Below are 19,943 nucleotides of genomic sequence, written 5' to 3' on the forward strand. Positions count from 1 at the left end.
CTCTTCATTTTATCTTCAATACTACAAATACCTCAATTATAAGGTAATGTTATGATTATAATAAATTGTATACTAATAATATTAATCTAATGTGCTCAAATAAATAAGTTAATGATTTGTATCATTATATTATTATTAAGTGCATCATATATTTTATTAGTTATTTTTAATTAATTATTACATTCTAAATTATCGCGCAACGCGCGGGCACGTATATTAGTATCAAGGATAAAAATAAGTTTCCTTTTTAAAAATAAAAAATAAAAAAACTCCTAATTAATATTTTTTCAAGGGCATGTAAAAGAGAATCACAATAGATAATTTGAGATAGAGAAAGTACTCAAGTTTTATTCGTTTTAAACGTACTTATTTCAAGTTTTTCAAAATTTATGTTATGTTTATTCTATACGTGCTTTTTATTGTCTTTGGTATCTAACAATTGTTTTGATTATATAGTTACTGCTCTGTTAAAAGACTCACGGTAATTAGCAGGGAGTAAGGGTGTGTAAAAATCGAACCGATAAAAGTATTATTGGTTTATTGGGTTAACGATTTTTTAATGGTTTTATAAAAAAAATTATTGGGTTATCGGTTCGGTATTGATTTTTAATATTGGGTTATTGGGTAAACCGATAGCTTATTAAGACTAGTAATTTACTACTTTTACTTGTACATAAATATTATATATTAATCTCAATACCTTAGTAGTCACTATCTTTGTCCTTTAGCATTTAATTCACACTTCACAATAACTTTGAGTTCACAATTTCACATTATAAAAAACGTTAAAATCTAAAGTAAGAATCTCATTCCTCTTAATTTCTCTTTGTATTACGCTTGTATAGTTCTTTTCATGTGTTGTTATTATTGTTTCTATTTTATGAGCATTTGTAAAGTTATGTTATTGTGTTTTTGCATCAAATTTATTAGAAAAGTCGTATATTTGTTTTATAAGTATTTTCTTATTGGTTAAATCGAAAATCGAACCGTTAAGAACCAAAACCTATAAACCAAAAATCGATAAAAAATATCTTATTGGTTTAGTTATTGGTTTAACATATTTAAAAACCGAAAATCGATAAACCGAACCAATAATACATAAAACCGAACCTCTATTTTATGAGCATTTGTAAAGTTATGTTATTGTGTTTTTGCATCAAATTTATTAGAAAAGTCGTATATTTGTTTTATAAGTATTTTCTTATTGGTTAAATCGAAAATCGAACCGTTAAGAACCAAAACCTATAAACCAAAAATCGATAAAAAATATCTTATTGGTTTAGTTATTGGTTTAACATATTTAAAAACCGAAAATCGATAAACCGAACCGATAATACATAAAACCAAATTGACCGATGCACACCACTAGCAGGGAGATTGAAAATGCACTACTTAAAGAATCAGGATTATTAATGTTTCACTAAAAATAAAAAGGACTATTTTGAGTCTAAACTAAAAGATAATGGACTATTTTAAGCCTTTTCTCTTTTCAATACTTCTTTCGGAAAAAAAGATAAAAAAAAGAGAATTCCGGTTCGGCCGGCCTAGCAAATAAGATTCCCCGGTTCAGTGAAGGGTTTTGTAAAACCCTATAAACCAAAACTTTGAGAATTGTTAGAGGAGAAACAATGGCGATCTCAACTAGACGAGCATTAGCAGCTTACCGCAACATCTATGGTGCATTACGGGCTACCAATTTCACTGCAAATCGTTTTTCCTCTTTGATAGGCTCCACTTTTAGTCCAATTCGCTATGAAACTGTTCCCTGTTCGCTGGAGCAGACCACCAATTTTCTGCTTGAAAGTCGGAGGAGTTTTGCTAAAGGAAGGAAACAAATTAGTACTGATTCTATATCCCTTTCTTCTTAATCCTCCAATTTATGTGTATAGATTAATGCATGTTCTTTTTGATTTGTTGAAAATGTGTTTACATTTCTAGCACTTAAGGTGTCTGGTTAATGAAGTAGGTTGAGAATCGTGAGGTTTCAGATTCAAATTTGATTTTAACAGAGACATAAACACTTGGTGATTTCTTTCCATCTGTCTCGGCCTTGGTGGCCGAGTTATATGGTACTTGTTGCTGTTGGAGGTGGCAAGTATCCATGGAATTAGTCCGAGGTGTGCGTAAGCTGGCCCAAACACCACAATTAGATAAAAAAAACGAGTTTACATTTCTAACTCACCAAACTAATTGCTTAGTAAAGAAGAAGCAAGGTTTCATGATTTTGTATATGAAAAAAGAGTTCAAGTAATTGTATATATACACAATCGGGTCATTTATAAGTATATATAGGTAACTGAAAATATCGATATGATAAGCAGTAATCAATAATCTGTTAAAACAGGGGTAATTAACAAGCAAGGGGTTTGCCTTCTGGGTCGAGCTCGTGCACCGGGCTTGCCTAGTGCAGGTTACCTCTCCTGTGTGATTTACTATTGGATAGGAGCGGAGGTTTTACCTTGTGCGCACTCAAAGGGTAGCGGCTGCGGGTTTCCCTTGTCATAAAAAGAAGAAGAAGAAGGGGTAATTAACCTACTATCTATATAACTTAAATCCTTTGAAAAATGAGTTTGGCTTGTATACATTACACCGATGGTGTAAAGAATCTTTTAAACTATGAGGCCAATCAAAGAATGTCATGAAAAATGTGATTTGTAATCTTGAATTACCAGAATAGGAAAGGTTACCTGATAGTATAAGAATTCTTTTTACCATCAGTGGAATTAGTCAAACTCATAATATATGTTAGAATACATTACAACTACTTAAAGGGTTGGGCACACTTTTAATTTCCATTAATATCATGTGTGAGTTTTCTCTTGTTTAGGTTTGTTGCTCTTCATCTGGGTTATTGTTATAATTTGTAATGATGGAACCTTTCTATTTTTGGTATAAGTTTGGAGGAAATATAATATCGATTGATGATTGAATGTTCTTTGTATAAATCATCTCTTTTGAGGCAGCATGCTTGAAGTTTCTGACCTCTTGCAATCTGTTGTTTGATGAATTTGTAGGGGATGAGGTAGATGGCGATGATTATGGAAGTGTAACCACAGCTGTAAACGTAGGTCCTAACATTAAAGCTACTGCTGTCTCACAGATGGAGGCAGCAATTGATGCATTATCACGAGAATTGACCAAGCTGCGAACTGGAAGAGCATCGGCTGGTACATGATATCAACTTCTGTTGTAATACAAGTTACCTTGTTTGCCTTCGATTGTACTCATTCGTTTAGCTTCTTGGATTCACAGGGATGCTTGATCATATCATTGTTGATTCAGGAGGTGTTAAGACACCTCTTTGCAGGATGGCTGTCATTTCAGTGCTAGACCCAAAAACCTTGTCAGTGAATCCTTATGATCCAGATGTAATGTTATACACTTAAACTCATATGCATATACTGTCTGATTTTCGATATTTTTTCCATTTGTATTCGTCTTACTTGATTAATGGAACATTTCTTTATATTTATTCGGAGTGCAAAGAAATTGAAACTGAATTGTACTTTTGATAAATATGCTCCATGATTAACTGTGATTGTCTTTTGCAGTCCCTCAAAGAGTTGGAGAAAGCCATTATTTCATCTCCATTGGGGTTAAATCCTCAATCCGACAACCAGAGATTAATTGTACCAATACCTCCGTAAGTATCCATTTGAAAGAGTTAATTCTTTGTCATCAAAAAAGTATTCATTTGAAAGAGTAAAATAGTCTCTTCTTGTTTTTGGATCCATGATCCATCTATTAGTCAGGTGACTATGTCAAAAATAGAAGCAAAAACTTAATTTTGATCTCGACTTGATAGTATTACTATAACTTTCATGTTGCCAGTATTTACTTGTAGAATGGCTTGAAGTACATTGTGTTGATGTAGAAAAAACATCATTATAACACTTCTTCAAACTAATCATTCTTCCCAGGGATATAACTACTTCAGGCAATTAATTGTTATGCTACTTTGCTATTTGCATAAGCAACATTTTTGTGATATTCAATGTGCAGTAAGAACTTTATGTCCTTTAAGATTTTCAGTGCTTTTTGACTCACTCTTTCTTCTTTTCCTGGCAATCCGTGCAACAAGCAGGTTGACTAAGGAGCATGTGCAGGTGATCCTTGTCAATTTCAGTTCTTTTTAAATGTTTCTGTTGCTGATAGTGTCATCCTCTTTACTAGGCTGTGTGCAAAGTGGTTGCGAAATCATCTGAAGACGTTAAGCAAAGTATAAGACGAGCGCGCCAGAAGGTACACCGTTGACCAAACACCTCTTTGTATATCTCCTTTTCCCCTTTTTACATCCATAAACAAGGCTAAAAGCAAAATAAAGGAGCCCTAACAGCAGAAAAGTGCTCATTTCATCCTATCGAAATATAAAACCCCAAAAGCTTATATATAAGGAATAAGGGGAAACAGAAGACCTTAAAAATGGAGCAGCATTGGAAGAAAAGACAGGGTGATTGGACGATGGATGGGATCACATCCATGTCATCCAAAAGGGTAAAATAACTGAGATACATAAGGGTGGGGGGCAAAGGAGAGAGAATGGATAAATACGTAAGGATTTTGGGTAGCTCTTTTAGGTTGAAAAAAAACATATGATGAGATTAGTATAGTAGTTGCACATATATTTTATAAAACTTGCTGATTGCGACTGACCAGAAATATGGTTCTAGCCAGCTCAAGCTCATTAAAAGTTGGGAAAGAGTCAGGCCCTAGATATTCATGATTTGTGCTGTATTCTGTGCAGCCCTAAATGTGAGTCGTTTGTTCAAATGCTGCTCTACAGTATACACTAGACAATTGCATTTGGCTATTACTGAAGTCCTAGATGACGACCACTAAATTCTCATAAGAATTCAGTTAAGTAGTACTCTTGAAATTGAGGGACATGTTGTGCACTTTCTATTTTTATGTCTTTTTGACTTCCAAGAGCATAAAAGATCCAAATCTGTATTGGCGATTCATGTAGCTCACCTCAACTCAACTTGTTTTTGATAGAGGTGTAGCAGTACTAGTAGTTGTTGTCGTCGTCTTTGTAGAGCAACTAAATTTATAAGTAATTAAGGAGCCAAAAATCAAATTTCTCTTACTAATCCTAAAAAAGGGAACCAATATTTATTAGTGTTACGGAGCCAACAAGCTGAAGAAAAGCTTAGGCATGATGGTTGTGTGTGTGCAATATCAAAATGAAACTGGAGGTATGTTGGACTTGGTTATTGCTGGGTAACAAAGACCTGACTTTCTGTTTCAGGTGTGTTAATGTGATTTGGGTGTGGAGAGCTTGAAAAGTAAATGGCTACTAACGGTAGTGCTTTAGAGGGGTTATATTTTGTAGTACTGTAGTTGAATTCTGGTAGTATCTGGTTGCAGCAATGTCTAGGGAAAGGTGCTTTAGAGGATATTCTTGTAAAAAATAAGGTTTAATGGCCAAACTACAGGAACAAGAGAGAAGGAATATTGGCATTGCGAGAGGCTTAACATTCTAGTTCCTTTTTAGTTAGAGAAGTGAAGGAGGAAAACAAAAATATCTAAGAGAGAAAACGTGAGAAGTTCCAACTTTGGAGATGCTAAATGAATGATCACTTAGTTCATTAACCTTCAACCCAGTTTGGCCACCAACAAGAGGTTACTGTAGTTTTCAGTATGCTGTCCTCTATTAGCAAATTAATGGAGCTCTTCCAGTAGTTTCTTGTTTGGAGTTGAGGGAAACATCTTTGTTCAAAAGTTGTGTGTGTTATGCTTATAGGAAGTCCACGATACTCTCCTCGCATGACTTGGGCTGTACTGAAGAAGACGTGGTCAATTACCTTTTTTGTCACCTATCATTTATGAGGTCGAACGTTTATATTCCATTTTCTCCATGCAAGACAGCTGCACGACCGGTAGTATTGCTCCTAGATTCATTGGTGAACTCAATCCCCACCTCCCAAATAAACGGAAGTAAAGAATGGGATAAATGATGTTGAGCTGATGAAAACAGTCATGCATGTAGATTTTGCTTGGATATAACCGAAGAATTTATGTGAAGTACAGATGTCTTCATGTCGATACTACAAGATGTTAATTCCCTTTTTATCAGGCTTTGGACACGATAAAGAAATCTGTGCCCAAGAAGAAAGACAAAGACAAGTCAGCTTCAGCTTTCTCAGATGACGATGCAAAAAGACTAGAGAAGGAAGTACGTTATATTTACTTGTTTGCTGAAAAAATCGCTATGGGCTGTATAATTTATATTCTATTCTCTACTGCCTCTTTCATTTGGTTTTGTGCTTGTTCTTTCAGATTGATGACTTGACTAAAAAGTTTATTAAGTCAGCAGAAGATATGTGCAAGTCAAAGGACAAAGAAATAACTAGCAGTTGAAGAAACTAATTTTCGTTTCAACGGAGGCTCATGCAAAGGTTCAATTTTTGGCTGAAGCTATAGAGGGAACTATTTACGCTCCAGAATTATTGTACTCGAAGTCGGAAAAAGATAACAAGACATGTTACAAGTGATTATGCTGATACTTGAAAGGAAAAATATTGTATTTCGTATAACCTATGCTGTTGGTTTTTAGCTTTTTATGTTCAGGATCATATATCATTTCATTTTGTGACAAGGGTTGAGATTATGTAATATTTTTTTTTTATAAATTAAACAACCATTTGTTCTCTTTCTCTTCTACAAGAATCATTATATACAACCAATGTATAACACTGTCTGTAGACACGATAACTCTCGATAGATGGAAGACAATGGTAACAATATTACAGACTCATACATGTCTACATTACTGCAAAATTATCACTACCAGGATCAATTATCTGGTAGCTGCATAACGAAAGTAATATCGCGGAAGCCATGATTTGTAAAACTCCAAAAACAGGGTTGGTTTAGACCAGCAGTACCCTACATAATTCATATCACAGCAGATAAAACTACAACATGAAAAAATTCAAACCATAACTTGCTTCAGTTTGCAGTACAAGGTTCAATCTTTTTGACATGAACATTGCCGTCATAGTCAATTTTGTAGGAGGTGTCGAGGCCTTCCAAAATAAGGTGGTAAACAATATCATCAGAAAAATGAACTTCCTCTTGACTGTCGTCATCTTCAAGCGTTGCATTATTCATGCTGCTATTTTCAGTCTTATGAGGTCGAATTCTCTGAGATACTGATCGTATGTCCCATGACAGCACTTGTTGAATTAAGTTTTGAAATTCAGTAGGAGATGTATAAAGTGATATCTCGGTTTTCTTCTTCTTCTGTATTTTTCTTGACCAACAATGGTTCAGAGAGGCAGAGAAGTCGTGAGAGAAGCTAACAGATGTTATAGCTAACATATTATCCGCCTTTACCCAATCGGGGACCATTGCACCAGGGATGCTATCACAGTATGGAAGATATGGCTTGATGTCAAGGACGGGAGTTCCATCAACTAAATCAACACCAGAAATGAAAACTTTATTCCCATCCACAATATCAACCTTTGCAACAGTGAGGCCTATAGGGCATGGGCGATGAGGAGATCTTGTCGCAAAGACCCCCATCCTTTCTCCTTTCAGCCTTGGTACTCTTACCTTTGCCTTGAACTTAGACCGCGATGGATGTTTCCATAACTTGTCAAGATCCGTATTTAGATGAAACACATAAATTATCCAACAATGTGAATAGCCTTCAAGACCTTCAAGAGATGCAGGTGGAACTCGAGTTGGATCAAATACTAGACATGCTTTAGCAAGTGGTACAACCAAAGGTTGCCTCGGAGTCCCATTCCTAATCACAATTATTAGTACCACAACATATTATTTACATTACCATCCATATTAACAAGCCATACAAGAAAACACAATGTTAAAAAAGAAAAAAAGGTACCTCGTGGAGAAGCATGACCGAGTGATTGCAATAGGTGTCAAAGGATATGAATTATTAGAATCATTTGAGTTGGCAACTTTCCTCAATGCCTGTTGAGCTCTAATGCGGCCTTGCCTCTCAGCACCACAGTTTTGCAATGCAGCCTTCAAAGATCTTTCCAACTCTCGTATTTTCTCCTCATCTGCCCTTGTCTTTCTTCTCCAAAACACAACACCTATAGCTGCTGCTGATGCAGAAAGAGCAGCAAGTGCTATGGAGATTGTAAGCAACTTGGTTGCCGCCATGAAAAAATAACGACCTAGAACGAAAGACAAGCATAGATATTGATGACCTTCCTCATTTGAGAATTTATAGATAGATAAAATAGAGTTACAAGTTTATTGAATTTTATAGGAACTTTTGGCCTAAAACATCCCTTAAACTAAATCCAGTAGTATTTGCAACATCTTTTTTCTTAACAGCATAAACGAAAACACGTGACTTCCCCCCTCAATCTCTCAATTCTATCCTCCCCCCGATCATCGTACACCTTCATTGCAACTAAGGCTTCAAAAAACATCACTTTTCTTCATTCTAAACTTCATAGAATAATCTAGACCAAAGTTAAACAAAGAAGAGATTAAAGCAAGTTATTCTCCTAAACCATAACACATGACCTCCCCCTCAATCTACCGTTCAAAAGTACTCCTTAGAGCTGTGTTGCTCGGACTTTTCAAAAATGTCGACAGGTGCATGTTGTATCCTCCAAAGTAGTGCATTTTTATTTTTTTGGAGGATCTAACAAGAGTGCAACAACATTTTGGAGAGTCCGAGCAACATTGGCTCATAGTTGATTTATCATGGAAACAACTCAACAGTGAATTCAATTTCTTTCAGGCATTTTAACAAACAGGTAAGGGGCATCTCAACACTAACCAATTAAAACACTTCTTAACAAAGAGAAAAATTAGGAACTTTAACTTTTACCTTTGTTTCATGAAGCGCAGCTACAGCAGAGGAAAGACAAATTGTGTCAAAACCATAGCTTTTTCCAGTTTTAATGGCGTAAAAAGAGTTGAGACTGAAAGAAAAGTTCAGTTTTTTTTTTTAAGTTTTGAAAAGGGGACGAAACAGGGGAGTTTGGAGGGATAGTCACGTGATTGGCACGTGTTTTTGTTGACCAAATAGAAGGATGATTGTTGTAAGTTGTTTGGTTCGGAGACTAAATTATCTCGGATTATAGTTGTGAGATTATAATTCTTAGATTAATTTATGAAAAAATTACCTAAGTATACAATTTATTTTACCATATTCTCTAAAATTCTCTATCATTTGAATTTTTTTTACGAAAGTCCCTACTCTTTCATATTCTTGGATACATCACGATACATGATGTATCATCATTATACGCAATGTATTTGGACGTAATATATCACTATGCGGAATGTATCGGACGGATACATCACTATACGCGATGTATCAGGACGTAATACATTACTTTACACGATATATCGGTCGGATACATCACTATATTGAGACGTACGAGATGTATCGGGACGTTGAGTGATGTGTCCAAAATAGAGACGCGATGTATCGGGACGTTTAAGGATATATCTGTATCCCACCAAATTTAAGGAATTTTGTAATTTGGAAAAAAATAGGGATAGAATATAATTAGCTCTCGACACTATGAGATTTATGTAAAATTCTCTTAATTTATTCATTTGAGAAGAGGTGAAATAAAATAATGATGAATTTATATCATCAACCCAACCTGGCCACGAAATTTTTGTTCACTTTTTTCATAATTGAACTACGACCAATTTTCAATTATCATTTTTCACTTTCAAAATAAAAACTACTTTTTTTTCAAATTTCTCTATAAACACCCACCAAGTGTTACGATAATGTGGCAAGCTTGGAAGGCTAGGACTCTTTGGTGCTTTAACAATGAATTGACTTAACCTCTTGAGGTTTGTGAATCTGCGTATCTAATACTCTCTCCAGAACCCACTTGTGAGATTACACCAATGAACTACACCAACAATTTGACTTAACCTCTTGAGGTTTGCGAATCTGCGTACATAATACTCTCCCAGACCCCACTTGTGAGATTACACGAGATATGTTGTTGCTGCATCAGATTTGGTATATATTTATGATGATTCTTAGATTCTACAAACAGTCTACTTGAACAATGAATAAATGACACTTGATGAAATAATAGGGAGCAAAATAGCTGATAAAATCAGCTCATCAAGTTCTTTCAATTAAAACTTGTGGCTTTACAGGTCTGTAAACATACAAATGTGATTGTGTAAACAGTAGTGAGCTTTCATCCAAGGATAACAAGTGTAGTGAAAATTTCTACTAGAGAGAGTAAAGCTGTAAAATTGAGTTGTGTTGATAAGAAGTTCTTTAGGAGCATCCAACTGTTTCTGGAACCCCGTTTGATCTGCAAAGAATGTGTAGTCAAAACAACAAAAAGACCAGAATCACCGGTTCTGGAGAGCTTCAATCGCCTTTTTCCACTGTTGTGCTCGGTTTTTGGCATCCTCGAATGACATAACTTTCTTTGGCTGTATGATCACAAGATGAATGCACAAAGATAGCGGAAATGAGTTAAACTACACATGTCTTGGCTAAAAGTAACAAAAACTTGACTAACAACGTAATATGCAGGGAAAGCAAAGGGACTTAACTGTACAAATCTTGAACAGTGAAGGGCTTGTGACTTGAATGCTAAGATCATTAGGATTGTCGGACCATATAATGTTTCCTTTGATTACCAACTTTGAGGGATCTACATAAATCAACTTTGGTTTATTTGTTAGGATTAGCTGAACTTTCTTGCTTGTGAGTTTCTGCAACTTTTTCACCATCGAGATCATGAGGACGGATTCACCAGGATCCAAAAATTGCTTCCTATTGATGCCATCACAAGAAACAAGTCAACATAAAGTAGTTATCAAAAGGGAAGAGAGAAAGAGAGCATTTGGTCCATATGGAATTATGAAACTCTATTGAAAAGGTTAACAAATATGACAGCATCCGAAATATACTGGAGTGTTTTTCATTATTCAGTCAGGAGAAGTTCATGAACCTACCATTTTGAGTCAAAGGAGTCGATTGATGCGAGCCTGGTGATACTGCTACCAGCTTCAGAAATTGATGCAGCAGCACCGTTTCCATCGTTAGGTCTAACTGAACCATCTCCAATGTGTGATGGATTCCATGAAGGATCTTGCTCATCACCACTGCTATGAGTTGACGGGGCCTGAATGATTCATAACTAGAACTGTTTAACTGGAAAAGAACTATCTATTGGGGCAAGTAAGACCTAAAACATAAAGCAAAATGAATGACATACTTTTGGCTCCATGGCAAGCCTTGGAGGGGTCTGCGATCTCAAATTCTCCCAATCGATCCCACTAAAGAAAGGATGATTTTTCAAGGAAGCATAACCATCAGGTCCAGCACCAGGTCTTCTGCTAGGATCAATATCCTGAGTTGTTTTTTGCACTTAAGTCAATCAGCAGAACGGATAACACTAATAGGAAGATATATCTAAGATACTAACATACATACTCCATTATTTTCATGGATTATTCATTACTGTATATCCTTCTCAAACCTGCTTTGATATGGCTTCACTTAAGTCAAGCATCTATCGGAAACAACCTATCTACCTTACCTTCACAAGGTAGGGTTAAGGTCTGCGTAACACCACCCTCCCCAGACCCTACTTGTAGGATTACACTGGGTATGTTGTTGTTTGTTGTAGTAAATGTAGTGTTTGGGCCAGCTAGCGCGCACCTAGACTAATTCCACAGGGTACCCTCTACCTCCCGCCAGGACAGTTACCTGGTAACTCTGTCCACCAAGGCTTAGACAGATGAAAGAAAACACCTAGTGTTTTTGCCTCAGCTGAGAATTGAATCCAAGAATTCATGGTTCTCAGCCTATTTCATTGATCACAAGGTCACACCCTTGCGTTCACCAACCTAAAGTTCTATAACCTGAAACTTCATCGGAACTAGTGAAAGACAATGTAACACGTTGCTCACATTAGCACAAAAGTCCCACAATATACAAGCAACTTTCTTTTCCACTACTGGATAATAATTAATAGCTGCAAGTAACAAAAAATTATAACCAGCAAAACTGCACTTGCAAGCCAGCACATGGAGGACAAAGCTTCTGCCTCTATATTTTGAAATTTGAATGTTAAAAACTATATACTATATCCTATTAGAAAGAACTAAGTTGTCGAAGTCTCGAAGATTGTTGAAAAAATTCATCCTCTCTATGTAAGAAGAAGTTGAAAAATATGAAAGGTCTATGTCATGTAAGCATTGCAGCTTTGGTGGTATTTCAACACCCAGAATTTTTTGTAATGATATTACATAGTATATAACTCTCTAAAACTGCATGACAGTCATGCTGTACAGTGCAGACAAAACAAGATACAATAAGTACGTCAGAGATTAATCATTTCCAAAAGGACTACTTAAGAAGCGGAAGTTACATTTTTCCAATGCACTTTTTTTACTTAATTCATAATAGGATAGGTATCGATTGCAGATTATAAAATAGGTATAAAATTGTAGGGATATTCCCTGTTTCATTCACAAAAGATAAAGGTCAATAGACAAAGATATGGTCCACGACTGAGAACAAATTAGCTACAACTTTTGATCAGGAATATTATAATTCCACAAACAAAGCTGGTCATCCCTCATTTCAAGGAGGAGTGTTGTTTAAAGTAGAGACAACACTGTTTAAAGATGAAAGTTCAGTCAAATGGAGAAGTATAAAGTATAAAACATAAAAATAAAAAAAGCTAACATAATAGGGGAAGTAAAAAGAGGAACCACAGAATGGAAGTGAATATTAAATACGAAATGATAGCGTACCAGCAGCTGATCAATAATATCTCTGGCTTCATTTGAAAAATAATTTGGGAATCTAATATCTCTGGCAATGATTCTCTGGAAGATGAGCCATTCACTGGCATCTTTAAACGGAGAAGTTCCTGAAAGCATTTGATACAATGTGCAGCCAAGTGCCCAAAGATCATTTCTGGTAGGACATATCCAAAACGAATACTGATGTTAGACAAATACGATACATAATAAAAGAAATGTAGACGCTAATACGAACAACCTGTAAAAATTTAAAAGGAGCAAACATGCAGACATGGACCTACAACATATGTCCTGATAAAACACAAAGAAGAAAAAAACTATGGCTTTTCCAAGGATAGAGTTCCATACCCAAAAGTCGCAGGAGAAGAATTTAAAACTTCAGGAGGGACATAAGCGGCTGTTCCCACAAAAGTACAGGCTTTGTCATCTGAATAAAAAGAACAACCAATGATTCAATAATGATCAAGACGACAATATACTCTCATCAGGTTAATGTGAATCCAATTTCGAGGAGAGTGTCGTCGTAGAAAGCAATATTTACCTGATGCAGCATTTGGAAGGACTGTTATTCTGCTATCCTGCATTGGCTTTACACTGCCAAAGTCTGCAATTTTAATATGTCCATCTGAAGTAAGAAGCAGGTTCTCTGGCTGCCAATAAGCGAACTGTCAGAATCCCCCCGCCATATATTATTCACGTAACAGTCCACTTTGTGAAATACCTTAATGTCTCGATGAATCAATCCCATACTATGTATATATTCAAGAGCATCTACAACTTCAGCTGCATAAAAGCACGCCTCATCTTCAGACAAACGGCCTTTCTGCACCCACAAAGTTAAAAGTACATTGTTCATGATCCTCTCTTGCTAGCCAATCAAACAAGAATATCAGCACATCATACATGTAGTCACAAACTTTAGAGAAAAGAAATATTTTGAAGAAAGGACAGGAACATTTCCAATAAGTTCATGAAAATACCAATGTTCGACATGAAAAAGCAGAATATACAGGGAACCTTTGAGAAGATGTTCATTCTTTTGGGAAGTTGGAAAGAATAACACAGCAACAGACACCTTTTAGAACATCAAGGTATATAGACTAGAAACTTTTTTTGATGGCTACATTTCAGCCTATGGAACTCAACCATTTAGCTTTCATTCAAAGAAGTACAATATCCATATCTGTAATACTCTGCAAAAGGTTCACGGGTTGACAGGAACTTCCATTTTTCTTTTTGCATCGGGTTCTACTTGGACACTTCATATAACAACAACAAGAGTACATGCATCAAGGTTCATCATTTACTCACCCTTGTTATTTGATCAAAAAGCTCTCCACCTTCACAAGATTCAAGCGCCATGTCTTCATAATACAGACAAATACAATTAAATTAGACAAACCAAAGATCAACAAGAGTGCAGGCAAAATGGGGGGAAAGACTCTAAATGAAGAATAAATAAAATACTCACACAGTGAAAAAGTGTCTTGAAAGGTGAAAAATAGTCGGACAACACCAGGATGATCTAACTGATCGAGTACAATACGCTCTAGTTTCACATAAGCAGTCTTATTTTCCTTAGTGATGAACTTCTTGTCCATGATCTTCAAGGCATAAACATTGGCAGTATCTTTCTTTTTTGCTCTGACAACCTGATACATCATAGAGGGTAAATAACTTAAATGCTAAAACTTCAATTTGACATGTCGATAATTAAGCATTAACACCATAATTTGAGTTCATGTACTTTAATTATATCCATAATCTATCCTAAAGAAAAGTGGGAAGATGAAAAGGGATAGACAACACATCTCAGAAGATTCTTGTTAGTTACTACTAAAGGCTAATAATCCAGACACTCAATCGCACATTTGTCTATGACAACCCCTGAAATGGAGCACTACACTAGGGGTGTGATCTACAATTAATGACACCAAGTTTCTTCTTCTTCTTTTTGACAAATCAGATATATTCCATATACAACACAAGAAGGAAGTGTCAAAAAATATGTTACACACTAAATTGTGGTTCAACCAAAATCATCTATTAGATCACACAAACTACCAATACAAATGAGAATTTTATCTTTACACCAAAAGCAAATGAAACAAGAATGATATTTTTACATCCCTAACATCATTAATGCCATGAAGCATAGTTTCTATGAGTATAAATCTCTTCAAATGAACAGCTTCTTACCAGAGAAATTCAGACAAACTTCAAAGATAAACCCACAAAAAAAAACAAATTCTCAGTGGACAGTAAACTAAATTTCTGCTAACAGAGATTAAAAAAAACATCAAAAGAGAAGACATGTGGAATTCAGTAAAAATGACAACAGAGATAAACCAGTAACCAAGCCCTTCCATGCTAAACAAAAAGGGCAACAAGAAGAATATAAAAATGCTAACAAGTTTAAATTTGAGTATTTGAAATCAAATATAGAAATGCTACCAAGTTAAAAAAATTTAAAAAATGGACATACAAAGATAAGGAACAAAAGGAAAAAAAGAAGTGACCTTGGAATAAGAACCAACTCCATAGATCTTCCCCAATTCAAAATCTTGAATTGTAAAATTCTCCTGTGGTGCCCTAAAAGCAAAGCTCTTAGATCTCTGAGTATTAGCTGAATTGTTCTGAATCTTTAACTTTGCATCAAATTCTTGCTCCATTTCACCTTCTCCCCCTACCAATGCCAACATTTCACCCTCAAACAAGAAAAAAACCTAATCTTTCACCACCCCCACAAACCTCTTTCAAACAATACACATATATTCTTCCTATATCTTCAAAAAGATTGAATTTTTTCACAACAAACTATGAAAGGGGTGAAAGCAAGACCATTGAACAACAGCAGAAACATAAAGAACCCATTAAACATCAGCTCATATCCTCTTTATATATTCTCTCTTTCTTTCTTTTTCTTTGTTCTGATAAAGCAATTCCATATGTCAAAGACACCCAAAAGCAAATGATTCCTTATACATGCAAAAAAAAAAAAAAAAAACTAAAATAAGAAAAGGAGAGACACCATTATGTATATATTTTTATAAATATGTATAAAGGTGAGAGCTTTAAGTTTCTTTCTCCCCTTTACTCTAAACCCTAGAAAGCTAAGGTAATAATAATAAAGATTTCAAGAAGAAAAGATGAATGAATAACACAATATGTTTATATGGGGATTGAAGAGAAGAAGAGCACATGAAAATGAATGATGGATGTCATTTCATTTCCATTACAAAATCCCAATTCTTGATGATTTCTATCTTTAAAAAATTCTTTTTTTTTCTCTTTCTGTGTGTACATAAGTAGATAGAACACCCCCTTTTCTCTTTTTTGTATAAAAAAATGATTTTTTTAATGTATAGGACCAAAAATGTAGGGTAAGGGGAGAGGATGATGTTGGTTCCTATGATTGGGAGGCCTTCAAAAATGGCATCAGTAGTTAGTTACATTGTATGCTGCCATGGGCATTGGTTTACCAGGTTTTTTTGGATTTTTACTATCTTGAGTCTTGACACCTTTGTTTTTATGTGCAAGTACAAATCCCTTCTTGGGAGATCAGAAAGTTGTAGTCATCACGGACGTGACGCAGTGGATGAAGTTGATCATCTCTTAATTAGAGGTTTCAAATTTGAATTTTGAGTATAAAAAAGATTTTTGATAATGCTATTTTCGAATTGGATTCTATCTAACGCGAATATGAACCAATCGACTTTAATGTGAGTACCAAATATCGAATAGAGAAAGTTGTAGTCTTTCAATATGTCATTGTTCTTAGATAAATAGGTAGAATAATGTTTGATGGAGTACTAAATTTTAGTATAATGTTTGGTTGAAAAATTCACTTCTACATAATTAATATTAATATTACTTGTACATTTTATTTAGTATTATTACGTCAATATTTATTATTATTTTTTAATGTTAGCATTCACTATAATAAAAAGAAATATTTAGTGGCAGTAGATTTTTAATATTGCCCAAAAACATGTAATGGCAATTGAATTAATGTAATTGCATTTAGAGTCGCTAAAACATTTAGTATCATTTATATAGATTGATAATTATAAATATTATAATTATTTTTATCGATAAATATAATATAGCAATAATTATCTTATTGTAGCTAAATATATAATTATCATTATATCCTTTATAACAATAAAGTAATTACTAATCTCATACTATTTGTCTTTCAACCAAATGACCCTAAGGGTTGTGGGAACAAAGAAAATTAATCTATTTTTAATCACATATTTGAACTTTGATAATAATGATAAAAATAAAATATTTCTTCTTTTAATGAACCTTTCATAATGAAAATCTGAATTAATCGAGACCCAAAAACTAAGGAATAGATGTAGAATGAAAAGAAAAAAATTAGGATGTATTCAATGTTTGGGTTCAACACTATTATTAGGGGGAAAAGTCACTTAAATGAGATCAATAACTTAGGAAAATGAGGCAAAATACATCTAAAATATTTATTAATATAAAATATTTGGTCAGAGTCAAAAGGCCAAATTAAAGTTCTTGTGTCATGTCATTTCATTTTTATTAAAGTTATTAATTAGCTAGTGGTATTTTCTTTCCCCTTGGAGAGATAAACCCTTGAATAGGAAAAGAAAAGTAGAAGAAAAAAAAAACATATTTTGCTTGTGTGATAGAACATTACAAGTCATGTTACATTATTTATGAAAAATCAAGAGTAGAGTTATATAATAGTTTGGAATCCTTCTATATTTTATCAAATGTTTCGATAAATGAATCTTACAATATCTGAATTCGAATTTAATAAAATTTTAATACGATTATCAAATATCAAGTAGACTTGTATGATTATTTCAATATTTTTCCTTTATAAAGCTACAAACATGACATTGTAGTTTTACCTAATCATGTTACATTAGGCTTAACTACTATATATGAAGTACTACTTAGGCCTAAAATGAAGTTAGTTTCTCATCCTTATCACATTAACCCTTCAATACATTAATTTTATGGATATTTGCATACATTTATGGCATACATTTATGAATTGATTACTGATACATTTTATTTTATCTTATTTAGTTTTTGGTTTAAGCATATAAAAATAATGATTCATAAAAAAAATTGATGAAAAGTTTGTCGATTACATATCAATCAATTTACGACGAATTCCAATTAAAATTTGTATTTAAATTCATTTTTTCTAGTATTAGGATAAAAAAAATTCAACCATTCCACGACATATTTGCTTCTCTTTGATTTCTTGGTAGATCATTCATTGGTAGTAGACACAAAATTATTTTTAAATTATTTGAGGCATTTGTCTTGAGAGATGAGATAAGCCTCTTCATGTTCCTAGACAACCACCTTTAATTTGGAGGCAAGTATCTAAATTATCCCAAGGTAATAACCTTGTTAATTAGTTCATTCTCCAGATCATTTTTCAACTTTTCCCCCCAAGGAATTAATCAAATATAAAATATCGAGGATCTGGTTGGCTACTTGAACTTTTATCTTATTGTGAAGATTCAATTTCTCACGGTGATATAACTAAAAAGAAAAGAAGAAGACGCTATAGTATCTAGCTTTTAATAAAGATAATTTGGATATGCGAATAAAAAAACCTTGTTTTAAAAATTATTTTTGGACAATGAAAAAAAGGTATCGTACACTTTGACGCAACAAATCTTATAAATTTGTTCTTTGTTTTTATCATCATTGAGCCCAAAAATATGTGTACTTATGTTATCTCTTATAACACCTTTGATGATCCTCTCTCATTTCGACGTAGATTCATCAAAAATATCATATATGTCCCTTCTTCAGAAGTGTGCTCGCTAAAAGCTTGCCAATCCTCCGTTTGATCTCCTCTACATCATGAGCGTCACAAGATATGATAATATTAATATATCATAGTCACTTAAGTAAGGGGTCTCATCCGATAGTACTTCCAAACCCGGAGGTATAGTAGAAACTACAAACTCGACAACACTCATGAGCTTTAATATAGTTAAGCCTTGTAATCATCCTAAGAAATTCATTTGATATGTACGAATTATTAATTTAAAATTCGATAACTTAAAAATGCTCGAATCCATAATCTAAAAGCAACTTGTACATGTACCTAAAAGAAATATTACAAAATAAATTAATTAATCAAATATTATCATATAAGTCGGAGTGGAGGAGTACTCTTAAATTCCTTACCGATCAGATATTATCACATAAATTAAAACAGAAGAATACTAATAATAATAATTTGAAATAAGAAGTAAAATATGAAAACCAACATGGTCCAACGAAAAGATAAAACAAAAGAGAAATGGACCTAACAAAGCCCAAAAGGTCCAAACTAGGTGGGTCATAATCAGATAATGAAGTTTGATGAGGGGTTTCTGAAAAAAGATTGATTTGCAAGCAAAGTATGGATACTCATCAAACTTTAGATTTGATATAATATATACCCCTATCCATCCATATACATCATAAATGATTAAACACAGATTTAAAATTTAGATTTTATAAACTCAAAATATCAACAAACTACTACAATTTGAATTACATACTAAGTTTGAAGTTTGTTTTCGTATGATTTACAAATCATGAGTTTGCACCATAAAAGCAGTCATTAATGCTTGCATTAAAGTAAACTGTCTCACACCTCTTCGGATATGACCGTAATCTCCGAACCATACTAACTCGAGATACTTTGTGCACAGTTCTGCTCTCGTTTTCTTAATAAATATTTTTATACCTATAAGTCAAGCCCTTGCTATTGCTGTTCAGCTTTTCCTCTAGATCATAAAGTTGGATTTCCCGTTTGTATCCGTAACGAAGGAACCGCCTATACCAAACACACCGCCATGAATCATAACATACCCCTTCACTTTGAAAACTGACCTTTTTGCTCGATTAATAATTGATCAACTGAAATCAAATTGAATCCATAAATTATACTGTAGATCTGCTTACGACATTGTTTATACCATGGACCCAAAGAATGCAATTATGTCAAAATGTGCTGTCAAAAAGGGACTATAGTTGTAGCTCGTGGAGCACCACAAACATTTTATTTTAGGTCCCATTTGTATACACATAGAGCCTACATATTTTCTCTTCCCACATTCCCTATGCTTCTTTAATATATTCCTCAATCAACTCACATGCACAATAACGTGATTGGGAAA

General features: G+C 34.0%; 3 protein-coding genes across 3 annotated transcripts; 1 reads left to right on the forward strand and 2 right to left on the reverse strand.

Moving 5' to 3' along the window:
* The first annotated feature begins 1,559 nt into the window (after positions 1-1,559).
* LOC102584339 (ribosome-recycling factor) lies at positions 1,560-6,635 on the forward strand. The gene is made up of 8 exons (XM_006360437.2): positions 1,560-1,839; positions 3,015-3,167; positions 3,253-3,368; positions 3,552-3,643; positions 4,085-4,106; positions 4,174-4,242; positions 6,077-6,175; positions 6,280-6,635. The coding sequence occupies exons 1-8, from the start codon at positions 1,629-1,631 to the stop codon at positions 6,358-6,360; spliced, it is 843 nt and encodes a 280-aa protein (XP_006360499.1). The 5' UTR covers positions 1,560-1,628; the 3' UTR covers positions 6,361-6,635.
* Positions 6,636-6,725: 90 nt separating this feature from the next.
* On the reverse strand, positions 6,726-9,010 carry LOC102584684 (probable tRNA (adenine(37)-N6)-methyltransferase). The gene is made up of 3 exons (XM_006360438.2): positions 8,822-9,010; positions 7,856-8,153; positions 6,726-7,756 (listed from the first exon to the last, which is right to left on the reverse strand). The coding sequence occupies exons 2-3, from the start codon at positions 8,137-8,139 to the stop codon at positions 6,952-6,954; spliced, it is 1,089 nt and encodes a 362-aa protein (XP_006360500.1). The 5' UTR covers positions 8,140-8,153; positions 8,822-9,010; the 3' UTR covers positions 6,726-6,951.
* Positions 9,011-10,055: 1,045 nt separating this feature from the next.
* Positions 10,056-16,247, reverse strand: LOC102585004 (3-phosphoinositide-dependent protein kinase 2). Its single transcript, XM_015314859.1, has 12 exons — positions 15,964-16,247; positions 15,282-15,740; positions 14,234-14,414; positions 14,074-14,126; positions 13,484-13,585; positions 13,304-13,412; positions 13,111-13,189; positions 12,751-12,916; positions 11,205-11,339; positions 10,942-11,111; positions 10,537-10,759; positions 10,056-10,413 (listed from the first exon to the last, which is right to left on the reverse strand). Exons 2-12 carry the CDS (start codon positions 15,462-15,464, stop codon positions 10,330-10,332), a joined length of 1,485 nt encoding a protein of 494 aa, XP_015170345.1. The 5' UTR covers positions 15,465-15,740; positions 15,964-16,247; the 3' UTR covers positions 10,056-10,329.
* Between the last annotated feature and the right edge of the window lie 3,696 nt (positions 16,248-19,943).

This window comes from Solanum tuberosum, unplaced genomic scaffold (genome assembly GCF_000226075.1).
Source record: "Solanum tuberosum cultivar DM 1-3 516 R44 unplaced genomic scaffold, SolTub_3.0 scf00324, whole genome shotgun sequence".
Taxonomy (NCBI): domain Eukaryota; kingdom Viridiplantae; phylum Streptophyta; class Magnoliopsida; order Solanales; family Solanaceae; genus Solanum; species Solanum tuberosum.

What these genes read in the sequence shown, in the direction of transcription:
- LOC102584339 (XM_006360437.2), top strand. Translation starts at nt 1,629, where the DNA reads ATGGCGATCTCAACTAGACGAGCATTAGCAGCTTACCGCAACATCTAT. An exon ending in TTAATTGTACCAATACCTCC is followed by an intron (nt 3,644 to 4,084) that starts GTAAGTATCCAT and finishes TGCAACAAGCAG; the next exon opens with GTTGACTAAGGAGCATGTGC. An exon ending in CAAAAAGACTAGAGAAGGAA is followed by an intron (nt 6,176 to 6,279) that starts GTACGTTATATT and finishes TTGTTCTTTCAG; the next exon opens with ATTGATGACTTGACTAAAAA.
- LOC102584684 (XM_006360438.2), bottom strand. Translation starts at nt 8,139, where the DNA reads ATGGCGGCAACCAAGTTGCTTACAATCTCCATAGCACTTGCTGCTCTT. An exon ending in CGGTCATGCTTCTCCACGAG is followed by an intron (nt 7,757 to 7,855) that starts GTACCTTTTTTT and finishes AATTGTGATTAG; the next exon opens with GAATGGGACTCCGAGGCAAC.
- LOC102585004 (XM_015314859.1), bottom strand. Translation starts at nt 15,464, where the DNA reads ATGTTGGCATTGGTAGGGGGAGAAGGTGAAATGGAGCAAGAATTTGAT. An exon ending in GGCTTGCCATGGAGCCAAAA is followed by an intron (nt 11,112 to 11,204) that starts GTATGTCATTCA and finishes TGAATCATTCAG; the next exon opens with GCCCCGTCAACTCATAGCAG. An exon ending in GACTCCTTTGACTCAAAATG is followed by an intron (nt 10,760 to 10,941) that starts GTAGGTTCATGA and finishes TGGCATCAATAG; the next exon opens with GAAGCAATTTTTGGATCCTG.